The 27,351-nt window shown below is 44.3% G+C and overlaps 1 protein-coding gene across 11 annotated transcripts in view; it reads right to left on the reverse strand.

Moving 5' to 3' along the window:
- The window catches only part of PTPN3 (protein tyrosine phosphatase non-receptor type 3), a 188,594-nt gene that overhangs the window by 14,465 nt on the left and 146,778 nt on the right, over positions 1–27,351 (reverse strand). For 10 of the 11 annotated variants that reach the window (XM_053265901.1, XM_053265895.1, XM_053265893.1 and 7 more), the window contains 5 exons: positions 26,713–26,803; positions 24,761–24,822; positions 11,995–12,138; positions 11,079–11,207; positions 8,853–8,998 (listed from right to left, as the gene is read on the reverse strand). In XM_053265901.1, coding sequence (XP_053121876.1) covers positions 8,853–8,998; positions 11,079–11,207; positions 11,995–12,138; positions 24,761–24,822; positions 26,713–26,803 — 572 coding nt within the window. Of the gene's footprint in view, positions 1–8,852; positions 9,021–11,078; positions 11,208–11,994; positions 12,139–24,760; positions 24,823–26,712; positions 26,804–27,351 lie in introns of those variants that run through there. The other variant, XM_053265899.1, reaches the window with a different exon arrangement.

Here is a 27,351-nt window from a genome sequence, read left to right on the forward strand (position 1 = left end):
GAATTAGATGAACCAATGGTCTGACTCAGTATAACACAGCTTTCTATGTTTAGTTTTGGAACTGGTAGACAAAGATGAGACAAGCCTTTAAAGTATCATATGGTATGAGAACAGGGAGCCTTATGGCAATGGATTATGAAATGCTGAAATGGCAGGTAGATGATGTGGACAGATAAAGGTGCTAAGTAATAGGGGTGTGCAATTCGGATTTTCGGTGTTTCGATTTGGATCCGAACCAAAACACCCCTGTTCTGTTCTGTATCCGAATATTGCCCATCCGAATCACCCCGATTCGGATCCGAATTAATCCAAATCCGAATAGATTTGGATTAAAAAACGGGTCCTGGGGCCAAAAGAGTGGGGTGGGGTGGTAGTGCCTAATGGGTGGAGGCTACCACCCAAATTTCAGAGGGATTGGGCAAAGGGCTGATTTTTGGTGAATTTTTGAAGTTTTAGTGTATTGGGGGCAGATTGGGGGCATAACGTGGGATCTGGGCCAAAAGAGTGGGGTGGGGTGGTAGTGCCTAATGGGTGGAGGCTACCACCCCAATTGCAGAGTGATTGGGCAGAGGGCTGGTTTTTGGGGAATTTCTGAAGTTTACGCGTCTTTAAGGTTTCCCCCCATTAGGTATAATGTAGGGTGTATCGCTTCACGTCCGGGGGAAAGGGGTGGCCTAGAACGGTGTGGGGTTGGTGGTAGTGCCGGGTAGGGGCAAGGAAGCTGCCTGAATGTTTTCAAAGTATTTGGGCAGAGGGCTGATTTTTGGTGAATTGTTCAAATTTACACATCTTTAAGGTTTTTCCTCATAATGTATAATGAAGCTTTCAGCAGCCCCATAAGTGCACTTGGAGGTTGCTGGGGTGGCCCAGAGCGAGTGGTGGTGTAGTTCACATGGGGTGCCAACCACCCCCATGGGTTTCTAACCCATGGGGTACAGGGTTCTGTTGTTTCTGAGGTATTCTGAGTGTGGATTCTACGATAGCAAATTAGAGTGGATTCATGGTGTCTCATTGAAAATCATTTGCTATCATAGAATCCACACTCAGAATACCTCAGAAACAACAGAACCTGTATCCCATGGGTTAGAAACCCATGGGGGTGGTTGGCACCCCATGTGAACTACACCACCACTCGCTCTGGGCCACCCCAGAACCCCCCAAGTGCACTTATGGGGCTGTTGAAAGCTTCATTATACATTATGAGGAAAAACCTTAAAGACACGTAAACTTCAACAATTCACCAAAAATCAGCCCTCTGCCCAAATACTTTGAAAACATTCAGGCAGCTTCCTTGCCCCTACCTGGCACTACCACCAACCCCACACCACTCTAGGCCACCCCTTTCCCCCTGACGTGAAGCGATACACCCTCCATTATACCTAATGGGGGAAAACCTTAAAAATGCGTAAACTTCAGAAATTCACCAAAAATCAGCCCTCTGCCCAATCACTCTGCAATTGGGGTGGTAGCCTCCACCCATTAGGCACTACCACCCCACCCCACTCTTTTGGCCCAGATCCCACATTACGCCCCCAATCTGCCCCCAATACACTAAAACTTCAAAAATTCACCAAAAATCAGCCCTTTGCCCAATCCCTCTGCAATTGGGGTGGTAGCCTCCACCCATTAGGCACTACCACCCCACCCCACTCTTTTGGCCCAGATCCCACATTACGCCCCCAATCTGCCCCCAATACACTAAAACTTCAAAAATTCACCAAAAATCAGCCCTTTGCCCAATCCCTCTGCAATTGGGGTGGTAGCCTCCACCCATTAGGCACTACCACCCCACCCCACTATTTTGCCCCTGGGACCCGAAATTTGCGCAGAAGTCACATCAGACCTTTTTGCATTGAAGTCAATGGGATGCAAAAGGCGGGAAATTCAAATAGACGTCATTGCTCAAAATGGAGGGGGGAGGAAGAAGGCCACTAAATTGAGCTCTAAAACATCCGAATATTTCGGATCCGAAACAGGGGTGATTCGTTTCGGATCCGAAATTATTCGGATTTCTTAGAGGGTGATTCGGTTCGGCTCCGAATCACCCAAAATTTGCTGTTTCGGGTACAGATCATTCTGTACCTGAAACGTTTCACACATCCCTACTGAGTAAGGCTTGTGTTTTCCAGAGAGAGAAAGAACAGGGATAGGATCAAAGGTGTGGGAGTTGTTCTGAGAACAGATCCCCTATCCATATAAAGACAAAGAAAAGAGATCAGCTGTGAGCATATTGATGTCTGGTAGAAGATTTTCTGAACTCTAGGAAGACCAGAAATCATCCAGCAGGCAAGCCAAGACAGGATCCTCAATGCAATTAATTATTTATTTAATATATATAATTAAGTGGAGCATGAGGACATTTGGGTGTAGGACTCAACTGGCATCCCTGGAAAGAAGGTGGGAAGCATGTGTGAGAGGTGTTGATATGTGTCGATGGAGATGTGGAAGAGTGAGGTGATCCAGGGTTGGTGGGGTCAGCATGGTACAGTGGGAATGCATTCTTTATGACCGATCAGAATATTTTGAAGAACCCATGACATAAGAGAAAGTGGTAGAGAAATGTATAGGAGACCTTGACCCTCAGTGGTGAAAAAAACATATTGTGAGGAAGAGGGGATCATGCTCTACTTGGTTATGGAACCATTTCTATTGAGAATTAAGTTGCATAACAAAGAGGTTAATCAATGGCATGTCTAACCTGAAAGAAAAGGTTATATATCTCACAATATGAGATACCAGGCACCACAGTTCAATTTGTGCATCTTCAGATGCAGCCTCAACAGCCTCCTGGACATTTTCCAGACATGAATACACCTACAATCCAAGTCCATCCATCTCTGTATGCCCCTATAATTTTCCCTCTTGTTCCATGGGTGTCAATCCAATTCATAGGTGTCAAGCCATTCCAATTTCCTTCGAGTGTTCCCTTCATCCAGACATTACTGAGACCTCCCTTGATGGATGAGGATGCCTGGAAAGAAGCCCTCTGCAGCCCCCAGATTCTTCTTGTTTATGGAAAGATCAAATCAGTGGAAAAAGTTTAGGGTTGCCTCTAAATGGTAGGGATGGGCCTGGACCGGTCTGGAGGCCATTGTAAAGGTCTCCAGACCGCTCCAGACCTGGGAGGTCCGGTTCCGGTGGGGGAGTGCCTTTAAGAGCGGGGGGAGGGTTTACTTACCCCTCCCGCCACTTTCCCGCTCTGGCGCTGTAATTTCAGAAGTAATTGGGGTGGCAGGATACCTCTCTTTCGCCCCTTCCCCGCTGTTGCTATGAAAAACTCCCAGGAGTCCTTTGCGCGCGCGGGTTTTTCATAGCGACAGCGGGGAAGGGGCGAAAGGGAGGTATCCTGCCGCCCCAATTACTTCTGAAATTACGGCGCCAGAGCAGGAAAGCGGCGGGAGGGGTAAGTAAACCCTCCCCCTGCTCTTAAAGCCACCCCCCACCCCAGTGCCGGACCGCAGTTTGGCGGTTCCGTGCACACCCCTTCTAAGTGGTCTGTGAGATAATGGTGGAATGGGGCAACCGAGAGCCAGTTGTTTATGTAGGAAAGATCATAGTGTGACAATGGAGGTAAAGATGCTGTGGATGACTGGAAGTGCCACAGTCACTGTTACCAAGGATAAAGAGTGAGTAGTGTTATTATTTATTTATTCGATTTCTATACTGCCCTTCCAAAAATGGCTCAGGGCGGTTTACACAGAGAAATAACAAATAAATAAGATGGATCCCTGTCCCCAAAGGGCTCACAATCTAAAAAGAAACATTAGACATCAGCAACAGTCACTGGAGGTACTGTGCTGTGGGTACATGGGGCTGAAGGAGAGGCAGCAGGAGCAGAAAAATCATATTTCTAAGGATGCTTTAGAAAGAGTGGCTGATAAATGAGAACAGTAATATGGCAGGTATTTTCCACTGTGGTAATAAACAATGGGAGTGAGGTGGTCAATCTCAGTCATTGTCTCAACAGTGCAATGGTGGTGAGTGGAAGAGAAAGCAATCTCCACAGAAGGAACAAGAAGGGCTGGATTGACTGGGAGTGGGAGTGGTGTTTTCATGAAGGGGAATGACAGTAATAGTCCCAATAGTCAAAACCTCAAATTGTGGTCCCAGTGGGAGATCCAGACAAGAGAGTGGTATTAGCAGGATGGTGGTTCAGATGATGGCAACAAGGATGCTTTCAAGGATTGGGTGGAGAGAACAGTTGCTCAAGTTGTGCCCCTGTGCTACCAGTGGTACAGAACAGGGAGTTAGGAAGCTCTGACCTGGCAGAAGGGAATAACTGACAGAACTTGGTTCAATATATTGGATCTTAAGGGCAGCCTCCAAGGGACCCTGGGGCAGACTAGAAATGGTTGCAACCTAGAGAAGAGTGCTTACAGAGACAAAGCCGCATAGACAAGGGTGAGAGGATGGAACATCTTGCTGGATGGAATGTCTCAATACAGATGGAACGTCTTGTGTAGGGTGGTTGAAGGTGGCCTGGGTGCTAGTTGTACAGCAGCCTGCCAGCTCTTCACTCCCTTCGCTGCCCATTCACTCCACTGTTGCCTCCCCACACCAGTGATGCCGCGGCAGAGGCATGCCCACTCTAGTAGGTGAGTGGTTGGGCCTGGGAAGTGACAGCAGGCAGCAGGAGCACCACACACCATGATGGAGATGGGAGGTGCTGGCATTGCACAACCCTTCCTTAGTCATTTTGCTCCCCCACTGCCTCCCCCCACCCAGTGATGGTGAAACCTGCACTCCAGGCAGCTGTGGGTGAGTGGCTGGGCTTGGGAAGTGGCAGTGGGTGGCAGGAATGCTGCGTGCTGCACTGGTAGAGGGGAGGCAAGTGAGGTGGCCTCTCTCAGGGCCTGGGAAGCTGGGATGTGCAGGTTCTTTGAAGTTCCCTATTGAAGTTCTGTCCCTGTTTCTTGCATTTATTTATTTTTTTTTAGCCCCCAAGGGGAGCTGGGGACTTGTGCTTTGTTTTTTTTACAGTTCCTATTTCCTCACAGTGCTATTTCACAATTTCATGAAACTGTGAAAGTGCCTCTGCTGTCATGGAGAATGAAGGTCTTAGGGAAGGAGGACATGAGTGTGAGGAAGAGGGGAATGCTTCCTTAAAAGGGACCCCTTCCTTTGGTGATGCACCCATATCCTCCTGGACCTCTCAGCGGCTTTCGATACCATCGGCCATGGTATCCTTCTAGGACGTCTCAACGGGTTGGGACTTGGGGGCACGTTTATGCAGTGGCTCCACTCCTACCTGGAGCGTTGTACTCAGAAGGTGGTGCTGGGGGATGCCTGTTCCACCCCTTGGACTTTGGGGTGCCATAGGGATCTATTCTGTCCCCCATGCTGTTTAACATTTACATGAAACCCCTAGGAGAGTTCATCCGTGGTTGTGGGCTGCGCTGCACCCAGCTCTACCTATCTTTTAAGTCAGCAGACACCAGGGAGGCAGTGGATGCTCTGAACTGGGGCTTGGAGGCTGTTCTGGACTGGATGGGGACAAACAAGCTGAAACTTAATCCAGATAAGATGGAAGTGCTCTGGGTTGGTAGAACTGATCATCCGAGTAAGGAGGTAAATCTGGTCTTGGACTGGGTCACACTCCCTCTGAAAGACAAAGTCCACAGCTTGTGGGTGCTTCTGGACCCAATGTTGTCCTTAGAGTTGCAGGTGGTGGTGGTGTGCAGAAACGCCTTTTACCAACTATGGCTAGTAAGCCACCTGCGACCCTACTTGGAGAAGTTGGACCTGACCTCATTCACTCATGCATTGGTAACATCCAGATTGGACTACTGCAATGTGCTCTACGTGGGGCTGCCCTTGAAGGCTGTTTGGAAGCTTCAGCTGGTCCAGAATGCTGCTTCAAGGATGCTCGTGGGTGCAAGTCATTCCATGAGTATTACATCCATCCTGCGGCAGCTTAATTCATTACTGGTCCGCTTCTGGGCTAGATTCAAGGTGCTGGTCTTGACCTTTAAAGCTCCACATGGCTTGGGGCCGTGGTCCCTGTCGGACTACATTCACTCATATGAATCTGCCAGGGCCCTCTGTTCATCATCTCAGGCTCTACTCATGGCCCCACCACTAACAGAGATCCGGTTGGTGGGGACTAGAAACAGGGCCTTTTTGGTTGTGGGCCTTTGACTTTGGAATGCCCTCCCTGAAGAGCTTCGCCATGCTCCCTCTCTTAGTGTGTTTAAAAAACAACTAAAAACACATCTGTTTAATGAGGACTTTTTAATGCTCCATCCATCTTTGGTTATATCTGGTAGGTTATATAGTTCTTTTTAGTTCTTATAATTCTCCATTTTTAGCTTTTAAAATAACTTTTAATTTGAACTTAATACTGATGGTGGTTTTTAACTTAACTTTTAAAACTTTTTAAAATAACTTTACTCAATGTGTTTAATTTTATTACTTTTATTGTATACTGTATCTATTTTATTGTTGTGAGCCGCCCTGAACAGTAGTGTCCTGGAGGGAACGGGAGATAAATATTTCAAATAAATAAATAAATATCCTCTTGCACAGGGGATACTCATCCAGGAGTGAGGGCGTCCTAGTAGTGGATGACTCAATTGTTAGGGGCATAGAGAGATGGGTTTGTGACCCGCATGTAAACCGCATGGTGACCTGCCTGCCTGGTGCGAAGGTTGCAGACGTCACACAGCATCTAGATTGGCTGTTAGGCAGTGCTCCGGAGGAGTCAGCTGTCATGGTGCATGTGATATTGAGAAATGCAGTCGGGAGGTTCAAATATTTCAGATAAACCAGAAGGGAACAGAGTAGAATCAGGAGAAGAGCAGACTGACAGCTGGTCAAAAAGGTCAAAGGACAGCAAGAGAGACAGCACATGCCAATGCCAGGAAAGAGACTTGGTGTACAGGTGTTTATATACCAATGCCAGAAGCCTCCGAGCCAAGATGGGCACTCTGGAGTTCTTTGGTTGCTAATGAAAACATAAACATAGTGGGCATAACAGAAACGTAGTGGAACAATGATAACCAGTGGGACACTTATTCCTGGGTACAAACTCTACAGAAAGGATAGGGAGGGGAGGACTGGGAGTGGAATAGCACTGTATATTAAAGAGGAGATAGAATCCAACAGACCAGAAAACCTAGGAGGACCAGAGTCCTCCACAGAATCATTATGGGTGACAATACAAGGACTGAAAGGAAATGTGTTCCTAGGGATGTGCTATTTCCCTCCAGAACACAACAATGAGAATGACCTGGAGTTGGAGAAGCAAATCAGAGAGAAGTCAGACAGAGCTGTAATAATGGGTGACTTCAATTACCCTCACAAAGACTGGGCAAATTCACTTGCAAGAATTCACAGAGAGGCTAAATTTATAGACATGCTAAATAACTGTGTTTTAGGTCACAGAACCAACCAGAGAGAGAATCCTGAGTTGTGTGAAGTACCTGGTGCAAGATGTCAGAGTTGTAGAACCATTGGGGAATAGTGACCATAGTATGATCCTATTCAGCTTATATGTGAGTGAATCGCTGCCAAGGAAGTCCAAAAAAGATGTGTTGGACTCCAGAAGAGGAAACTTGTCAAAAATGAGGGAACTGGTAAAAAAGAAGCTGAAAAGGAAGACCAGGAGGGTCCAATCACTGCAGAAAGCATGGAACTTATTCAAAACCACAATAACAGAAGCTCATTTGGAATGTATACAGAGGAGAAGGAAGGTACTCCCAAGTTCAGGAGGACACCAATGTGGCTAACAGGTAGAGTCAGGGAGGCTATAAAAGGGAAGAAGACTCCCTTCAGAAAATGGAAGGCCTGCCCAAATGAAGAGAACAGAAAAGAACATAAACTCTGGCAAAAGAAATGCAATGAGACAATAAAGGGTGCAAAAAGATTTTGAGGAGCATAAAGCTAGAAGTGTCAAGGAGAATAACAAAAACTTCTTTAAACAGAAGCAGAAAACATGCCAGGGAGGTGGTTAGACCCTTAGATGATGAGGACGTAAAAGGGATGATTAAGGAGGATAAGGAGATTGCAGAAAAGCTGAATGAGTTCTTTTCATCTGCCTTCATGGCAGAGGATACTGACCATATACCCGCTCTGGAATTGAGCTTCCCAGGCTTGGAGAACTGGCCCAATTTGAGGTGACGAGAGAAGCTGTTCTAAACTGTATTGAAAAACTAAAAGTTAACAAGTTGCCAGGGCCAAATGGCATCCGCACAAGAGTTCTGAAGGAAATTGCTGATCTTCTAGCAAAAATATGTAACTTATCCCTACACTCAGGCTCTGTATCAGAGGACTGGAAAGTAGCTACTGTAACTCCGGTTTTCAAAAAGGGGTGGGGGTGGGGATCTGGAAAACTACAGGCTGGTTAGCTTAATCTCTGTAATGGGTAAATTGATGGAAAGCATACTTAAGGACAAAAACCTCTAGAAGAACAGGTCTTGCTGAAGGAGAACTAGCATGGCTTCTGCAAGGGCAGGTCTTGCCTCACTAACCTTTGAGAGTGTCAACAGGCATGTGGATAAAAGTGATCCAACTGACAAAGTATATTTGGATTTCTAAAAAGCTTTTGACAAACTTCCCCACCAAAGGCTCTTGAGAAAATGTAGCAGTCATGGGATGAGGGGACAGGTTCATGAGTGGATTGGTAACTCGTTGAAGGACAGAATGTGGGTGTAAATGGACAGTTTTCACAATGGAGGGCAGTAAGGTTCCTCCAGGAATCTGTACTTGGACCAGTGCTCTTTAACTTGTTCATAAATCACCTAGAAGTTGGAATAAGCAGTGAAGTGGCCTATTTAGAGTAATAAAATTCAAAGATTCTAAAATAATCATAGCCTATTGTTCAAAAAACTTAAATGTACAATAATTTACAATACCTGCAATGAACAAGAACAGGCTCATTTTCTACTCTCTTTGATCTCATGTAGGTTACAAATTCCAAAAAATCTGTGGAGTCATCAGGAACACCATGATCTGGCCAAGCCACATACTGGAGATGAGTAATTGTGTGTTCTTCCTCTGTCTAAAATGAATCAATATTTTCACTAAAAAAAGGTTAGAGACATTACTATAAAAACAACTTTCATGTAAGATTAAAACACAGGAAAATGTTAATTATGCAACTGACAGTTCAGTGTCTTATGGTCAAATGTGGCAAGAAACATCATAAATTACTTTGTGGTCAAAAAGCAGTTTAATATTTATGGTAGCATTATCTGAATCTCAGTTTTTCAGAACTTTAAAGCAGTTTTCTCTCTCTTCCCCCTGCCCCCTGTGTGCTCAGAGAGAAAGGAAGCATATAGCCACGGCAACATTTTTATATTGCCCAAAACCTATGTCTCTGGGCGGTTTACAACAGAATAAAAACAAAGTAAAACATTCGTTAAGACAAAATGGGGGGGGGGGGCACACATATTACAACAATTTAAATTTTTTTAAATGTTATATGCAAACTTGAAGCAAACTGTACACTAGTCACAAGGATAGGTAAAAGCAGTTCTTACATACAGTAGCAAAGGTCTGCATTAATGAATAGGTTTCTTTGATTGTGCTCAGCCTTGCATTTGGAACTCTCTGAAATCCTCTCTGCCTCCTCCTCTAGCGATCTTCCCATATCATAGTGACTAACCCAGCAAAGCCTTGCCTGATTTTGCCTGCTGCTGTGCTGTGTGCTGCGCTCTGCTCTCCACCCCTCCTGAGTATCCACTCTATTGGTGCAGACAATATATACCTGTCTAATAAGACCACAGCTTTAGTGCATTTCTCATCCAAGCAATCTGTCCCCTTTGATTCACTATTTTTATTGTCAATCTATTTCTCCATCCTCTCCTCAGAACCTCCTGTTCTTCTCTTTCAAAGTATCTACAATTATCAACCATTTTACTTCTTCACAAAATGTCATACATTAGCTCCTCTAATCAACTCCAGCCCCTAGACAGACACACTAGGAGCTTCACCTCACAGAACTCAATGTATCATTTTACTATGCTAATCTCCCCACAAACAAGTTTATTTTGTTTATCTCCCCACAACATTTGGATCCCTAATCAGTGTATATTTTAATTCTTTTGATAAACTAAAATATTTCTTTATGGAAAACTTGTCCCCATCTGTATGGAAACCACATTCATGTACAGCAGGGTTTCTCAACGTGTGGGTCCCCAGATGTAATTCAGCTCCCATAATTCCCAACCAAAGACCACTGGGGCTGGGGATTATGGGAGTTGAAGTCCAATAACATCTGGGGACCCACACGTTGAGAAACCCTGATGTACAGGTTAGCCCTTTGGTTAAAAGAGCCCTAAGATACGTGTGTTTGGCCCAATGTACATGCAGTAACATCAAGAACAGGTCTTGCACTCCTTTCCTCAAACCACCACACTGCATATACAACTGAAGTCCTGAAACAGGAGATCCCTCATTAAAATAATAATGGGAACTCTTTGTAAACTTATAAACTTGTATTGGGTTTTCTCATGTATTTACTGTAAGTATTACAAGCATGCATTGGAGGGAGATCACACTTGAGCTCTGTTCCTTATATTGCTGCATGTAGAAAATTATTGTCTGAACAGGCTTTTAGTAATAAATACACAGTAGGTAACAGGGCAAGAATGTATGTTGTATTACTTTTAAATTAACTCACTAGAAAGAGCTTTGGAATTGCATTTGTAATAACAGCCAGAAAGCTAGCTATGGAGAGGAGAGCTGGTCTTGTGGTAGCAAGCATGACTTGTCCCCATAGCTAAGCAGGGTCTGCCCTGGTTGCATCTGAATGGGAGACTTGATGTGTGAGCACTGCAAGATATTCCCCTCAGGGGATGAAGCCACTCTGGGAAGAGCAGAAGGTTTCAAGTTCCCTCTCTGGCTTTTCCAAGATAGGGCTGAGAGAGATTCCTGCCTGCAACCTTGGAGAAGCCGCTGCCAGTCTGTGAAGACAATACTGAGCTAGATAGACCAATGGTCTGACTCAGTATATGGCAGTTCCCTATGTTCCTATGACCAGACTCATCTGCCAGTAAACCTATCTTACCAATGGCCTATAGATGGCAAGTTGAAATATGCATTTTTCCTGTTAAATAATAAAAGTAAACATCACTTACTTCAATGTTTGTAATAAGCATTTCTCTAAACACATAAGCAATGGTGCAGTCTTCAGATTGACACTTGACACGAAAGTTGCCATACTCCATAATGTCCGGAGGATCAGGCCAGTAATGATGGCATTTGGTCTAGCACAAATGACAAAAACTTAACATGATATTCAGCAACCTCTACACCTCCTATGGAAATATATTACTGTAGAATGTTGCATGATGAATGCTCTATTTATTATTGAATATTACCAGGTACAAAGCACATTACGAAATCCATCCTCTGCAATAATGTCAGCTAAGCAGGCCATTACCAATTTCATTATTGTAAGTGCAGAACCTTGGCTGAAATACTTTGGATCCATTCAACTGTTACTTCCTCCCTCCCCTGCCCAGATTCTTCTTCTGGGAGTGGGCCTCTGGCTCATGAACATTTCCTTCATGTTGGAATGAACCAAAATATCAGAGGGCAAAATATTATTTTTAAATTTTATATCAAATTTTATATCAATTGTCAAGGCAGCTTACAAAAAGATTCAGTTAAAACAACTGCATCAGCAACAGCACCAGAAGTTACTCTATAGCTTGCTTAAAACACATGAAATGAATACCCAATATCCTCCTGAAGCCATGGTTGTTTTTGAAAAGTAAACTAGAAAAATGTAGATAACAATCAAGGTTCAACAGCATAATTATTCAGAGTAGATATTCAATTATTTTAAAATGTATGAATTTCAATGCCAACATGAATTCCAGTACTTCCTTTTTTACATTAACATTCTAACTATTCAAGAGTCCATGATTGCCTCTTATTGATTTTGTGAGGATTACACAAAGAGTGTCAAACAGACCAGCAAATTTACATTTCTCTTTACATAAACACAAATACCCCATCCCCTGGAATGGATAGGAAAGTTATACATACCCGACCTCGTTCTGTGAGAGTTGTCAACATGATAATCAGTGATAATCTGTGATCCCAAACTGCCTGCCAGAAATGTGCACAGGTATGTGAAAGAGGGCCTTGAGTAGCAATGTATTTGTTCACAAGGCCACCAGGAATTTCCATCTACCAGGGAAGAAAAAAAGGCTATAAATGCAGTTGGCTCTCACTAGAAAGTGCTTGGGAGAGTGATTAACAAATGAAAGTTGAACCATAAGTTTTAAAAGAATTTCAAGTCATCAAATATCAAATCAACATGTAATTCTATTTCTGCATTGATCTAAATTATAGGCTTGCTGCACATGAAGAGTAATTGCACTGAAGACCACTTAGAATTGAATCTATATGGCAGGCCACCCCATGTGGTGAATTATTATCAGTCTGCCTTGTGGAAGCCTCTCAACTCCAGCCACCATGCTCGTTTGTTCATAGTACAAAAAAGCCAAGCAAACATGAAAAGAAATGACAGGGGCCAATCCTGATAAGTAAAAGTAAATATCTGTGAGAAAAATTTGCCAACAGATAGATTAATCTTTACTTCAAAAACATGCTTCAGACTGGTATGCAAAGAGATCCTTAAATCTTGATTACTGATTGAGTAATAGACAGATGTTCATAACATCCATGTGATGAGAGGTATTGTGAATGGACCATCCTTGTCCCCAACTGACATTGGTGGGATATATCATTTTTACATGCGGGCCTGCATACATAGGGTTCTACACATATTGGGCTCCTAAGTATGTTGGGCTGTAAATTGCTACATAAAAACATGAAGTCCAGTTTCTGAACATCAGCCAGGAATGATGTACAGAATCATGTCACAAACAGACTATCCCCATCACACATATCTGTATAGGGCTTTGGTTCACTACTGCTAAGAAAAAAATATACCATGTTGTTACCTACTTCCCATGTATTGGAACGGTCTGTATTTAACCAAGAATATATTTTTCAAATATCGAATCTGTACAATTATACAAGACCTTTCCCAGTTTCTTCTACTTTAGCCCCTTAATACAGCTAAGAAATTAGAGGTGTGATCACAGAATGTAATGTTCTGTCACAATGACACTGAAGTAAACTTCCTCATTAGAAACTGAGAAATATCCAGGAAACGACTTCAGAATGTAAATTTCAAATGTGGTTAAATTAAATGGGCATTGGAGTGTCCCTTTAGTTAAGGCATGCAGCAGAAAAAAAGGTTCTGCTGTTATAAGCCTCAACATTTTGTTTCATGTAAATACAACAGTTGAGCTAATAACTTGAAGCTTGACATGCTTGATCTGCAAATGTGCCTAATTTCAAAGTGATCTGATAAAAGTGCCACTAATGCAGCAAGTTAAAAAGTGATACATTGAACTGAAAATTGACCCATTGACCATTTTGTGACCAAATGTTATCCAGTCATACCACAAATTTAATTTATATTTTGGTGCAAATGATGGTACTCTGTCAGGCAGCAGTTCAAAGGTTATTTAGGTTTTCCTGTCTCATTAAAGTCTATGGTTAGTAAGTGCTGGTGAGGTTCTACAGAATGGAGCTGGTTTGCTATAGAGTCTAGATCAGGCCTGCTCAATTTTGGCCTGCCTGCAGATGTCAGCCTACAACTCCCATAATCCTTGGCTACTGGCTACTGTGGTTGGGGATTATGGGAGTTGTAGTTCAAAAACAGCTGGGGGGACTAAGTTGAGGAGGCCTGGTCTAGTTCATGACACTGCTGTGGACATAGTGGTTTAATCAGGACTAGCTGACCGGGCACAGAGCATCTGCACCCTTAGTTCTCCCTGTCTCTCTGCCACGTCCCTTCAGCCGTTCTCCCCCCATCCCTTCAGCCCCAGTTCATTTTCTCCCCCTCCCTTCAGCCCGTTCATTCTCGCCCGGTGGACAGGCCAGCCATCGCTTCCTCTCATTGGCCGCTCGCCTTCCTCTCCCCCTTCCCTCACTCACGAATTCTCGCGAGAGCTGCCATGGATGGGATTAGCCATGGGTATGTCTTAGTGAATTAGATAGATAGATAGATAGATAGATAGATAGATAGATAGATAGATAGATAGATCACTATGTTCAGCATCAATATACTTAAGGCCTACTGAAATTAAAGGACAAGTTAGATATGCCTAACTTGTCCTTCTAATTTCAATGGGACTCTATTATTATTATTTCTTGTTTACACAGTCAGACAGGTGTTATTGACTGGTTTGTTTTATCCAGACATCGAGTCCTTCCCAAGGACATGGGATGCCAGAATTTTATCATCAATACTGTTGGTTATTATAGATATCATCACAAAATATAGGCTGTTCCCAGTAAAGTTGCTTTTTGTAATTGGCTGATGGTGATTTCTGTGGCCCCTATGGTGTTGAGGTGCTCTTCAAGTTGTTTTGGAATTGCACCTAGGGTGCCAATTACCACTGGGTTTATTTTGGTCTTTTTCTGCCACAGCCTTTCAATTTCAATTTGTAGATCTTTGTATTAGGTGATTTTTTCTATTTCTTTTTCTTCTATTCTGCTATCCCCTGGTATTGCTATGTCGATTATTTTAACTTGTTTTTCTTTCTTCTCGACTACAGTGATATCTGGTGTATTGTGTGGCAGATGTTTGTCTGTTTGTAGTTGGAAGTCCCATAATATTTTTGTATCTTCATTTTCTTCAACTTTTTCAATTTTATGGTCCTACCAATTTTTGGCTACAGGTAGCTTGTGTTTTTTGCAGATGTTCCAGTGTATCATCCCTGCTACCTTGTCATGCCTTTGTTTGTAGTCAGTCTGTGCGATCTTTTTACAACAGCTGATTAGGTGGTCCACTGTTTCATCTGATGATGATGATGATGATGATGATTATTATTAATAATTCAATTTCTATACCGCCCTTCCAAAAATGGCTCAGGGTGGTTTACACAGAGAAATAACAAAGAAAAAAGATGGAACTCTGTCCCCAAAGGGCTCACAATCTAAAAAGAAACATAAGATAGATACCAGCAACAATCACTGGAGGTACTGTGCTGGGGGTGGATAGGGCCAGTTACTCCCACCCTGCAGTCAGAATATCAGGCATTGTATCTTGATTTCAGCAAAGCATTTGAAAAGGTCTCCCATGATATGCTTGCTGACAAGCTGGTAGAATGCAGGCTAGATTATTCTACTGTTAAAATGGATTTATAGATGGTTGAAAAGCATACTCAATGAGTAATTAATGCCTCCAAACCATACTGGAAAGGTATCAAGTGGTGTGACATAGCGCTCTGTACTGTTCAAAATTTTAATAAATGACAGAGAAAGTATAGAAGATGCTTATCAGATCTGCAGATGACACAAAGCTGGGGGGTGGAGGGGATAGTTAACACCTAAGATGACAAACTCAAGATTCAATCTAATCTTGAAAGACTTAAATACTGGGCCAGAACAAACAAGATGAAGTTCAACAAAGACAAATATAATGTCCTTCATTTGAGTACCAAAAAAAAAATCAAATGTACAAGGGCAGGATGGGGTAAATCTGGCTTTGCAGCAGTACATGTGAACAGGATCTAGTTGTCAGTGGACAGCAAGTAGAACATGAGTCAGCAGTGTGATGCAGCAGCTAAAAAAGGCTAATACAATTTTAAACTGCATTAGCAGAAGCATGTTGTTCAGACCACAAGTAGTAATCATTTCATTCTGTTCTGCATTAGTCAGACCTCACTTGGAATACTGTGTCCAGTTCTGGTCTTCACAACTGAAAAAGGACATTGTAGAACTGGAAAAGGTGCAGAAGAGGACAACCAATATGATCAGGGGCCTAGAGCACTTTCCTTATGAGGCAAGACTAGAACACCTGGGGCTATTTAGTTTAGAAAAAAGATGACTGCGGGGAGACATGATAGACATTATAAAATCATTCATGGTGTGGAGAAAGTGGATAGAGAGAAATTCTAGAACCAGAGGTCATCCCATAAAATTGATTGCTAGGAAATTTAGGACCAGCAAACAGAGGTACTTTTTCACACAATGCATAATCAACATGTGGAATTCTCTGCCACAAGACGTGGTGATAGCCAACAACCTGGATGGCTTTAAGAGGGATTTGGATAACTTCATGGTCTATCAATGGCTACTATTCTGAGGGCTATAAGCCACCTGCAGCCTCAAAGGCAGGATGCCTCTGAGTACCAGTTGCAGAGGAGTAACAGCAGGAGAGAGGTCTGTTCTTATGTTCTTAAAGATGGCTAGGAACTGCAACTGCCAAGTATGCTGTAGCAGTTTCCTACACTGTGCAGGGGATTAGTCTAGAAGCCTTTACAGACCCCTCTAAAATACTGTGATTCTATGAGATTCTGTTGTAACTATCAGCTGCATGAAGACTACAGAACTGAAGGGAAGCATGCACAAGTCTCCACCATTAGCCAGAGGACTAATTATGCATGGACATATGTGGGTGGTTTTATGTTTGGTATTACTACATTAAATGGTGCAGCAGGGAAATGCTTGACTAACAAGCAGAAGATTGCTGGTTCGAATCCCCACTGGTATGTTTCCCTGACTGTGGGAAACACCTATATTGGGCAGCAGCAATATAGGAAGATGCTGAAAGGCATCATCTCATACTGCATAGGAGGAGGCAATGGTAAACCCCTCCTACCAAAGAAAACCACAGGGCTTTGTGGGTGCCAGGAGTCAAAATCAACTTGACAGCACACTTTACCTTTACTTTATTACTACATGCTGTAATAAACTGCCTTGAAAATAGTTTGATCCAAAGGTTGGATTTAAATCTTCAAAACAACAACAACAGAAGAACAGGTTACTTACCTGTAAGTCCTGGATCATCTTTAAGTGATCTGGGATCATTCACAGGGGGATTCTGTACCTGTGCAGTAGACCCTGCAGAAGGATCTGAAAGCTCCCTGAAGCACTCTGTTACCCTGCCCTCTGCCCGCAAAGCCCTCCTGCTATCTTTGGTGGCAAATAGGGATCTGCGAACTGGTTCGGGGGTTCAATGGTTCTAGGTTGAACTGAACTACCCATTCTGTCCAGACTGGGACTGAACCACCCAACGAGTTTGTGATTATAAATAAATAGATAGATAGATAGATAAATAAATACCTTTCTCCTCTCTGGGGGAGTTTGTTGGGGCAGCAGGGTGTGTGTATGTGTCCACGGAGGTCCCCCCCCCTGCCAGCCTTCAAAATGCCTCCATTCGGGCTGGTTTTGGGGCCCATTCAGGCCTCTGTATACTTGTGCGGCGACCATTTTGGAAGCCGCTGTGCATGCGCAAATGGACTCTGCGAGGCCTGGCATGGCCCAGGGCACTTACCCCTCCCACCGCTTTCCCCCTCGTCGGCGTCCATTTTTTGGAAAAGCCCCGAGCCCAGGCGCGCAGGCACATCCGGGACTTCCGGTCATATCTGGAAAACGGGGGCAACGGGGCGGCAGGAAGGTACGCTGCCACCCTGATGGGCTTTTCAAAAAAACAGATGCCAACGGAGGGAAAGCGGCAGGAGGAGTAAGTGCACCCTCTCCTGATCTTAAAGCTGCACCTTTGCCACCTTCGAGCCTCCCTGCTGCGGTCCCTAGCGTAGTGCTCAGGATAGAGTTGGCGTCTTATAGGAAGGTCTTTCAACATCAGTGATGTTGTGTGGAAATCTATTCCAAAATCTCAAGAAAGCATGGTAGTTGGTAGAAAATGTCTTACAGAGGTAGACATAGAAATAGCTGATGTTGATGTTGAAATGGTTGGGTAGGTTGGTAGGAGATAGTGTCTGGTGTCTGCAATGGTGTCGGCGTCAGTATTGTATGAGGTTGACAGTTAACTAGGAATTTCTTGAAGCAGTTCTAAGGAAGTTGATGAGGATCTAGAAGTGGTAGGCATCCTAGCTTGAACTATTGAGGTCTTTTCCCACTCCTGTAATATCATCTTCTTAGATGCCAAGGTCAAAAGTGGCAATCAAGTTGGTGTCAAGGGGACTAGCTTCTTGTCCCTCAGAGTTGGTGTCAAGAGATGGGCAGCTCCCAAGGATTAGGGGAATGGCGCTGGAGCCAATGTCGAAGTGTTTCTATGTTTAGAGTTGGAGTGAGATGGAGAGTCTCGCTCTTGGTGTTTCCTCTTCTTGTGGTGCCCCGCCTTTGCTACATTATGAAGCTTCTTAAAGATGTCCTTGGAGCTCTCTGATTCAGCGCGTACAGCACAGAGGGCACTATCTGGAGAATGACTCAATCCAAGCATCAATTTCAAGTGTCAATAGTCAGATGAAATCGATGTCTGTAGTAACGGGGGCCATGGCATCGGAGTCAGCGGCATAAAGCATTTTTGTATAACGCAGCTCTTAAATGCAATTCTCTACTTTTTGTGGTTTGTTTAGAGAAAGATAAGCAAATTTTGCAAGAACGGGCGATGTGCTGTCTTAAAATATCTTATAAGAAAAGACTTTTAAAAAGTTTTCTTAATGTCCATTAGGTCAAAATCACAGAACAGTCCCAATATCTGACAAAGAAAAAACTTTATGGACTGATTATACTGTTCATTGAGTATGTGTACTAGTCTTTTCCACTGCATTTACTTGTTCTGTCAACACGGTTTTTGATTTAAGGCTTCTTGACTTTACGTGTTTCCCTTTTTGCTTTGTGAAAGAAAAAACTTTAGCAAACCATAGTAAAACAAAACCCTGTGAAATCCAGAAAAAAAACACTTCTCTATTTCTTTCAGAAACTGAACATTACTGAGGAGTGAATTCGAAGTGCGGCATACACAATGGCGGTCAAGGAGGAACTGAGCAAAAGGGTACTCTGCCACTGAAGATACCAAGCTCATTTTGAGCATGAAGGGCGGAGCTACAGAGCACTTCGAAGAGCTTTCAAATCCTTCTATGGGGTCTGCAGTTCAGGAGCAGAATCCACATTGTGAAGGAGCCCGGGTCACCTCAAAGATCATAAATCCATAACAACCTTTAAATTCTGGCCTTTATATTGGAAAAGGATGGAGAGGGACACCCCCCCACCCCCACCGGAAACAAATACGTTTTAAAGAATACTAAGAATCATTTTATTTTTAACCCTCAATCAAAATCAGGGTGAGATTGTACCACATTTGAGAAGGAAAAACAAAACAAAACTGTGTGCCCAGTTTTATGCAACTGCATCTTCTGGGTCAGGATCAACCTTACTGAAATTAAGTTCCCAGGGTAGAGATGTGCAGGGAACTGGTTTGGAGATGCTTTATGGGCCTCCAAACCGGTTCAATTGACCAGCAGTTCCGCTGGTTCGAAGGCAGGGGGGCATACCTTAAAGGGCAGGAGAGGGTGCCTTTACCCCTCCCACCACATTTCCCCCACCGGCGCTCCATTGAATAAGTCCCCGTCGGGGTGGCAGCATACCTCCCTGTCACCCCGGTGTCCTCCTCGGCTGGAAGTTAAAGGAATTACCCAGTGTGCATGCGCATGCCAGGCATGTGCATGTTGCACTCATTCGCGTGCCCGCCTGGTGTGCACATGTGTGCCGGGTACTTCCTTTAACTTCCAGTCGAGGAGGACACCAGGGTGGCAGGGAGGTATGCTGCCGCCCCGACGGGGACTTATTCAATGGTGCGTCGGTGGGGGAAATATGGTGGGAGGGGCAAGGGCATCCTCCTGTGCCCTTAAAGGTATGCCCCCCACCTTCGAACCACCCCCCACTGGTTCCATGCACATCCCTACCCAGAGGTGTTTCATTCACCACCCACTCACAATATTGTCTAAAGTGTACTTTTAGATACTTGGCTTACTTAGATACAGTCACACAAAAATATTAAATTGGAATATAAAAATACAAATCTAATTGAAAGTTTAAAAAGCATATACAATGAGAGTATAAAACCCAGAGCAGCAGCAACAAACACAAGACTCATATAAAAGCCTGGGTAAAAAGCCAAGATTTAACTTGCTTTCTAAAAACTGTGATGGAGACTGATGAGTGGATGCCCACCGGGAGAACTTTCCAAAGTCTGGGGCAATAACTGAGAAAGAAGTGTCCCACAACAGCTGAGCCTCCTTCATTGTCAGTACGTGGAGCAGAGCGCCTTCCAATGACCTTGTCAAGCAGGCAGAAACCCTTGGGAGCAGGCGGTCCCTCAGATATCCAGGGCCCAAACCGTTAGGGGCTTTAAAGGTCAAAACCAGCACTTTAATTGAATCAGGAAACAAATTGGCAGGCAATGTAGTTCTTTCAAAATTGGTATAATGTGATCCCAGCGGGCAGCTCTGGATAAAATCCTCGCTGCCGCATTTTGTACTAGCTGCCATTTCCGAATATTTTTAAAGGGCAGCCCCACATAGTAATTGGCAGCCCCATTACAGTAATCCAGCCATGACATGACTAAGGTGTGGGTAACTGTGGCCAGATCTGCCATCTCCAGAAAGGCTGGCTCAGTAGCTGAAGCTGCGCAAAGGCACCCCTGGCCACTGCCTCTACCTGAGCTTCCAAAAGCAGAGCTAGGTCCAGCAATACCCACAAGCTGCACACTTGCTCTTTCTAAGGAAGTGCAACACCATCAAGAATCGGTTGAATCTACTCATCCCGATTGGCTCTCCTACTGACCAACAGCACCCGCATCTTGCCTGGATTCAATCTCCATTTATTAGCTCACATCTGATGCACCAGTGCTTCTAACCCCTGACTCAGGACCAGATGCGTATCCAGGGTAAGGCAGATAGGGCACGTGCCCTGGGCGTCACCTGAAGGGGGCGCAAGTGCCAGCCACCACTGCCCCACCACTGTTTCCACAAAATTCCAGCAAGCGGGCGCCGCTCACTCTGGGTGGCGGCAGCCCAGCCATGCCTGCCACCCTGCCCATCATGGTCATGATTGGCTGGATGGACCTGATGGCACCTCCCACCCTCACGCTTGCATGAGATCTCTGGGCAGCGGGTGCTCCCATTGGCCGGTGGCAGAGCGCCCCGAGCTGACTGGCCCGCCGCCGGTTTGATTTCTCCCAGTGGCAGCAACGCAGCCAGGTGATTTTTCCCGAGCCTGCTGCACTGCATGTGATGCTGGGAGCCTTTCAGTGCACCGCTGAGACCTGTGTAAGCAGCCTGCAGCTGAGGGGATGGTTTGCTGTTTGCAGGCAGAGTCGGGATAATGGTGCACCTGGTCTCAGAGTAACCCCCCTTGGTAAATGTGATGCAGGGATGTGGTGTGTGTCGCCCGAAGCCTGTCGACAGTGGGTTCCCTGCCCGGAAGAGGAGGCTCTTTTGCTGCCCCCTGCTCCACATCTCCTCTGTTGGTTTCTTGTGACTGACTTGCTAGGAAGGGGCTGGGGCACTCCCTAAAGTCTCCCCTGATGGGGCGTCCTCCTCCTACAACAATTTTAACTCAAAGGGGAGGGGGCGGGAAGTGGGGGTGAGCAGACTGAAGGGCTGTCTAGCCACTCCCAAGCTGCACTGGCCACCCCAGCAAAGTTTGCGGGTTGGGAAGGGAATAGTGGGGAAGAAAAGGGCAAAGAGCAGACGGGGCCGAGCGTGCGCGGCAGCCCTCCTCCTCCTCCAGTTTCCAGTGGCAGCCACACAGTCGCCTCGCAGCTGATGGAAGCATCCTGCCGGGTGGTTCAGAGCCCGGGGCTAGGGCTTGGGAGCCAGAAGCAAAGCCTGGACTGGAGCCACCACAAACTGATTTGCAAAATAAAGTGCCCTGAATGAATGAGCATGGCTTCTTTGCTCAGGATCCAGCTCAGCTCTTGCTAGTGAAAGCAGCCAGAGAGTTTCCACTGGGCTTATGTAGACGCACTGAGAAAAGAGTCACGGACTCCAAGCGGGGTGTGTGGCGTGATTATTATCCTCCCCCTCCTCCTCTACTGAAAGCATCTGCGAGAAGAGATGAGGCCATGTGCTCACCTTTTCTTCCTAAGCCAGCATCCCTTCATCCCCCCCCCCCACACACACACCTTGCCGATAGCTCAAGCTATTATCGGGGCATGTCTCTTCTTTCCATCCTGCCATGCCAATCGAGGGCTCTGCTCTGCCATGCAGAGGTGTGGACACTTCTTTCTGATCTTGGAGAGAAAGGCTGCTTTGCATTACTCTAGGCTGCTTCTGATTTCCATGCTCTGCTAAATCTGGCAGCCAAATATTAAACATTTCTAAACATACTGCAGGGAAGTACGTCTAAGATTTGCTGCTGCAAGGGTTTGCAATCCCACCCGCTCCTACTCTTGTTTAATTTGTTCCTGCCAACTCACATCCACATCTTTCCAGTTTGTCTACAGTTCTGTTCTTCGTGGTGTTCAGCAAACTCCTGCTCCTGTTGCTCTGGTGGCCCGACTCTTTTTCTTCTGTCACCCAGCATCTGAGCCACCCAGATGCTCCCCTTTTGTTAAATATCCCAGCCCAATCGAAAATACTGCATGCTGCCCTATTTCTGTTTTAGAACACTAAACTCTGTGGAACCAGTATCAATCACATAGCTGCATTTTTCCTCCACTGTTCATCTAGCAGCTTTACTTCCAAACTTGCTCCTTTTAGTATATGCGCAGATCAATTCCCTACTCTCAGTTTTTAGAATGATCTGGGAGAGGAGAGGAAACAGGGTATTTGCAGTGGGTGGGGTGGGGATCTGTCATTCATAATTGCCACAGAAAGTGCATTTCGTTCTCCTCCTTACGCAATGCCAAATCGCACTCCCGCACTCCCTCTACACAGCATTTTAAAAAATCAATGTACAGCAATTTCCAAAAGTGTACGTTTGAAGGGGGGGGCAATGATGCAATTTATATAAAGGAGCAGAGTTTGTGCCTGCTGTACACATTCAGCTCGATTGCATATGTGCCTCCAATTCAGAGGCATACAATCTCAGCCACTAAGTGGGAGGAGGGGTTCTTTTCCTGATCTGTAGCCTTCCCCTCCTCCATACACACCCCTAATACAGTCCTATCCAAACTTCCTTGTAAGTAAACCTCTTAAACACAGTGTGATGTATTTCTGAGTGAACATTGTTAGGATTAAACTTTAAGGCTTGGGATTGGAGGAGTCCCCTCCTGAAAAGACTATTGGTGTGTGTGTGTGTGTGTGTGTGATATTTATGTGTTTTCAGATATGTCTTATAAACAAGTGTTCTTTAAAAAAAAACCCAAATAAACTGATTGTAGGGTTGCCAGATGAAATGAGGGAACAGTTTGAGCTTCACCTAAGCCAAAGTGAGGGACATCTCACTTGGGCAGCCTTGTACTCTGCTGGGTGTAGTAGGTGTCTCGGGTCTTCCCCACACCACCTTCTCAAACACCATTCACTAAAGTTAGGAAAAGGTTTAATATGGATGAACTCTGAGGTCGCCCTTCCCTGATCACACACATCTAAATCCAAATCATATTTTGGTTTTAAATAATAGCTTTTTAAAAAGCTATTATTATTATTTTAAATAATACCTTAATTTTTTAAGGTTTCCAAAGCTTGGCTACCTTTCTGAGGCACCAGTAACATCAAGAGACTTGCTTACACCATTCTGGAAACCCCCAAAATCAACCTGAAGGATATCTCAACCGCCCCTTCTTACTGTAAGTGACCAAGCAAGTAGCTACTAAAGTTGTGCCATTGAGTCAGTGTTGACTCCCGGCAACCACAGAGCCCTGTGATTGTCTTTGGGAGAATACAGGATGGGTTTTCCATTGCCATCTCCTTCACAGTATGAGATGATACCTTTCAGCATCTTCCTATATCGCTGCTGCCCGATATAGGTGGGAAACACACCAGCAGGGATTCGAACCGGCAACCTCTTTCTCCCTAAGCAAGTTACTTTCCCGCTGCACCATTAGGTGGCTTCAAGTAGCTACTACAAGCCTGTATTACAGAAATTTTGCATCAGTGAAGGCAAGGAAGTTGCAGTTATAATTTTCATGTAGTGCCATAATTTGTTAATTAAAAGATTAACAAGCTTGACTTGTATTTTTGAGCTGATATTATGGTAAAGTTATCTGAAAGATGGGTGTCAGATGTTTGGACAGGGGCACAATTTCAGTGCTTGCCCTAGGCGCTATTTTCCGTAGATACACCTCTGCTCAGGACATCCACTGCCTCACTAGGATCAGCAGATAAGGACAGACAGAGCCTAGTGTTGTCTGCACATTGCTCACAAGTCAGTCCAAGTCTAGGACTGGGGAGACCCAAGTTCAAATCCCCATTCAGCCATGATACTAGCTGGGTGACTCTGGGCCAGTCACTTCTCTCTCAGCCTAACCTACTTCACAGGGGTGTTGTGAGGAGAAACTTAAGTATGTAGAAACTTAAGTATGTAGTACTCTGGGCTCCTTGGAGGAAAAGCGGGATATCAATGCAAATCATCATCATCATCATCCACTGCCTCACTAGGATCAGCAGATAAGGACAGACAGAGCCTAGTGTTGTCTGCATATTGCTGACAACTCAGTCCAAGTCCCCAGATGACCTCTCCCAGCGGTTTCATGTAGATGTTAAACAGCATGGGAGGACAAAACTGAACCCTGCAGGACCCGACAGTCCAATGTCCAAGCAGTCGTTGGGAGATGAAACTATAGGTAACTGTCACTTTCATGCTTAAACTTAGAACAGAAGAACAATGCATCACTACTATTAGTTTTAGCTTAGAAAGGTTATCTAGATCAGAGCCAACGAATATTCTTGGCTTTTGTCTTCCTGTCCAACAACAACATTTTCTGCACATAAGATGTATTTGAGTTTTTCTGCTTACTAATACGTTCTGTAATGTTATCATAGATTTTAAGCATTATGTGCATTAATATTTTTTGGAGAAATACTATTACAGTACTTACATTCACATAATTTGCATTTATATAATCTTCATCTCCTTGTAATATTACTCGGGTAATATCATCTGGTAGGAGGGAAAAAGAAGTTATATTGCATGTTTTAATTTTTAGGGCTGTGCATGATCAGTTGCAAATTCTGGACTGAGTCCAATCCAGAACCACAGATAACAGTTCTGGCTCCTTTGAACCCTTCAGAATTTCAGTATTGGCTTCAGAATCTAGTTTTTAATTGGTGAAAATCCCAATAGATGGATTTTCTATTTAAAGTTTTTAAAAATTGCTGGGGGTGGGGGAAAGAGCTAGAGTAACAGCTAGAAAGGGAGCTCTGAAAATTGACACATAAGTAGGTAAGGATGGCTGGACTGTGTATTTAATTACAAGTGAATCCAACAATCTGTTATTTTTAAAGTAATTTAAGTAACCTGGATATTTGTACTCAAAGAAAATCATGGAAGAAAAGTGATGTAACGTCTGAGAATCTTGGGGGAAGTGATGTAACATCCAAGAATCTACCACTTTATTTTGTAAACTTTAAGTAAAGTAAATGGATATATATATCCATATATATATATAAAATGCATAGTTAGGCAACAGGCAGAGAATATGGCAGAAGATTAATGTGCCACCAGTTGCAACTGGAGAGTGGGGAAACAGACTCCAACCATTTAGAGCTCTAGAATGATCTGGAATTCCCCAAACAGTATTGAACAACTCTGGACCAAAATAGGCTTCCCTATTTCAGGTCTGGATTATCTCCATTATCCTCCAGAATGGCCCATATCAGGCCATTTCTGGAATTCCAAAACCAATATTGCACAGCCCTATTAATCTTAATTTCTTGAAAATAAATTAAAATTCTACAGAATTACAACATGGTTAAATCACACAGGGAGGGGGAAATTCATCAGCCGCACAGAATTTGCAACACTGACCCTCTATTTTGAAGACTTACGTGAATCAACTGTGACAAAACATAGTGAGGGTATGCACAAGAGCAGCCTTACCTGGGCTTGCACAGTCCTACCCAGGTGAGGCTGCTCGTGTACAGCACCAGGATCAGGTCTGATCCTGGTGCTGCCCTGTTAGGTAGCCCAAGTTTCTTACCCGGGTTTTTACTGAGTGTCAGGTCAGCTCGGCTGTGGGCAGCAGTACCTGGAGGTGTTGGTCCAGAAGCCAGGTCTGAGAGCACCAGGAGCAGGGTGGTGGTCAGGCAGATGAACAGGAGTTGAAGGATCAAAGAGGAGTTGAGAGCCAAGTACACGCCAGAAGTCAAGCCAGGTAATCCACCAAGAATCAGAACCAGGGATTGAGACAGGAGCCAGGTCAAGCCGGTAAGTTTGTCCAGTCATGGTGTGTGTGAAGACAGGAGCCAAAGTCAGAGCCACTTTGAGGTAGAAGGGCATGAACATGCCCTTCTAATCCAGACCCCAGTCATGTGGCTGCCATAGAGCCAGGCAGCTAGAGCACTCAGCAGTGGGGTAATCCCTCAATGCACCACACTCCTTGTGTGGTGCATTGTGGTAATTCTGGAGGTCAGGCCTCGTTTCCCGAGCCTCTTGAGGGGGCCAGGTGTGGATTTCGAGAAGTACAGCCAAAGGAAAGAACAGGATCGTCTGGGCTGAAGGTAGGTGCAATCCTGCCTTCGCCTCCAGCCCTCCCCACCCATTTACAGGGTCATGTGAACAACCATACTGGCTATCAAATTGAACAAAAATTGAAGATATCAATTACCTTCCATTTTTGTTCAATTTGATAGCCAATACATTTTATCACAGTTCATTCACTTTTGTCACAGTTCATTCACTACAAAATATAAGAGTCAGTGGTGCAAATTCTACGCAACTGATGAATTATGCATTTTGTAATTCAGTAGTAGTTTAGCAATTTTGCAAACGTACAAAACACTGCTTGTCAAATAATATGCCATTGCCTAAAGATACGTTGTTAACACTCACATGGTAGAACATCTTTATACCGATTTTTGTCCATGTTTTGAGGTAGTTTTGCACAGGTCACAACTAATCCTGGCTTCTTTCTATAAAGTTGCTGGAAAAAAGTTATAAATCTATTTGATAAACATTTTAGTAACAGCAGGGCAACAATAAATGTTAAGTTCAACAATGTTCAATATTGGGTGTAATTATTTTACAAAGGCACAAATCATGAGCTGTGCTCCCTCTACTTTTTCTCATGTGTGTGAGGAATGGGTTTTGTTCTGGGCGGCAGTATCAAGGCAGTGTGTGCACACGTATATTCAGAGCAGGGCCTTCCTGATTCAACCCAAGCAGGATATAAAGTTAATTGAGCAGACATAAAAAAAACCCTTGTGTGCATGCACACATGTGCACACCTTAGAGGAAACACTGGTCATCAGTCTATGACTGACATATTGACGTGGCCTTTGGAACTTTAGATATGCAATTAATATATCAATGCGAATTTTTTTAAAAAAATAAAACAACCTAAACTAAATTATCCTACTTAGAACAACAACAAGAAGCAAACAGCACAAATATAGCCGACATCCTTTAATACAATCAGAATTGCTCAAGAAAAATTTTGTTCTGTGCGGGTTGGTGAGGTTAGTGTCCACA

The sequence above is a fragment of the Hemicordylus capensis genome, chromosome 6, assembly GCF_027244095.1.
Source record: "Hemicordylus capensis ecotype Gifberg chromosome 6, rHemCap1.1.pri, whole genome shotgun sequence".
Lineage (NCBI taxonomy): Eukaryota > Metazoa > Chordata > Lepidosauria > Squamata > Cordylidae > Hemicordylus > Hemicordylus capensis.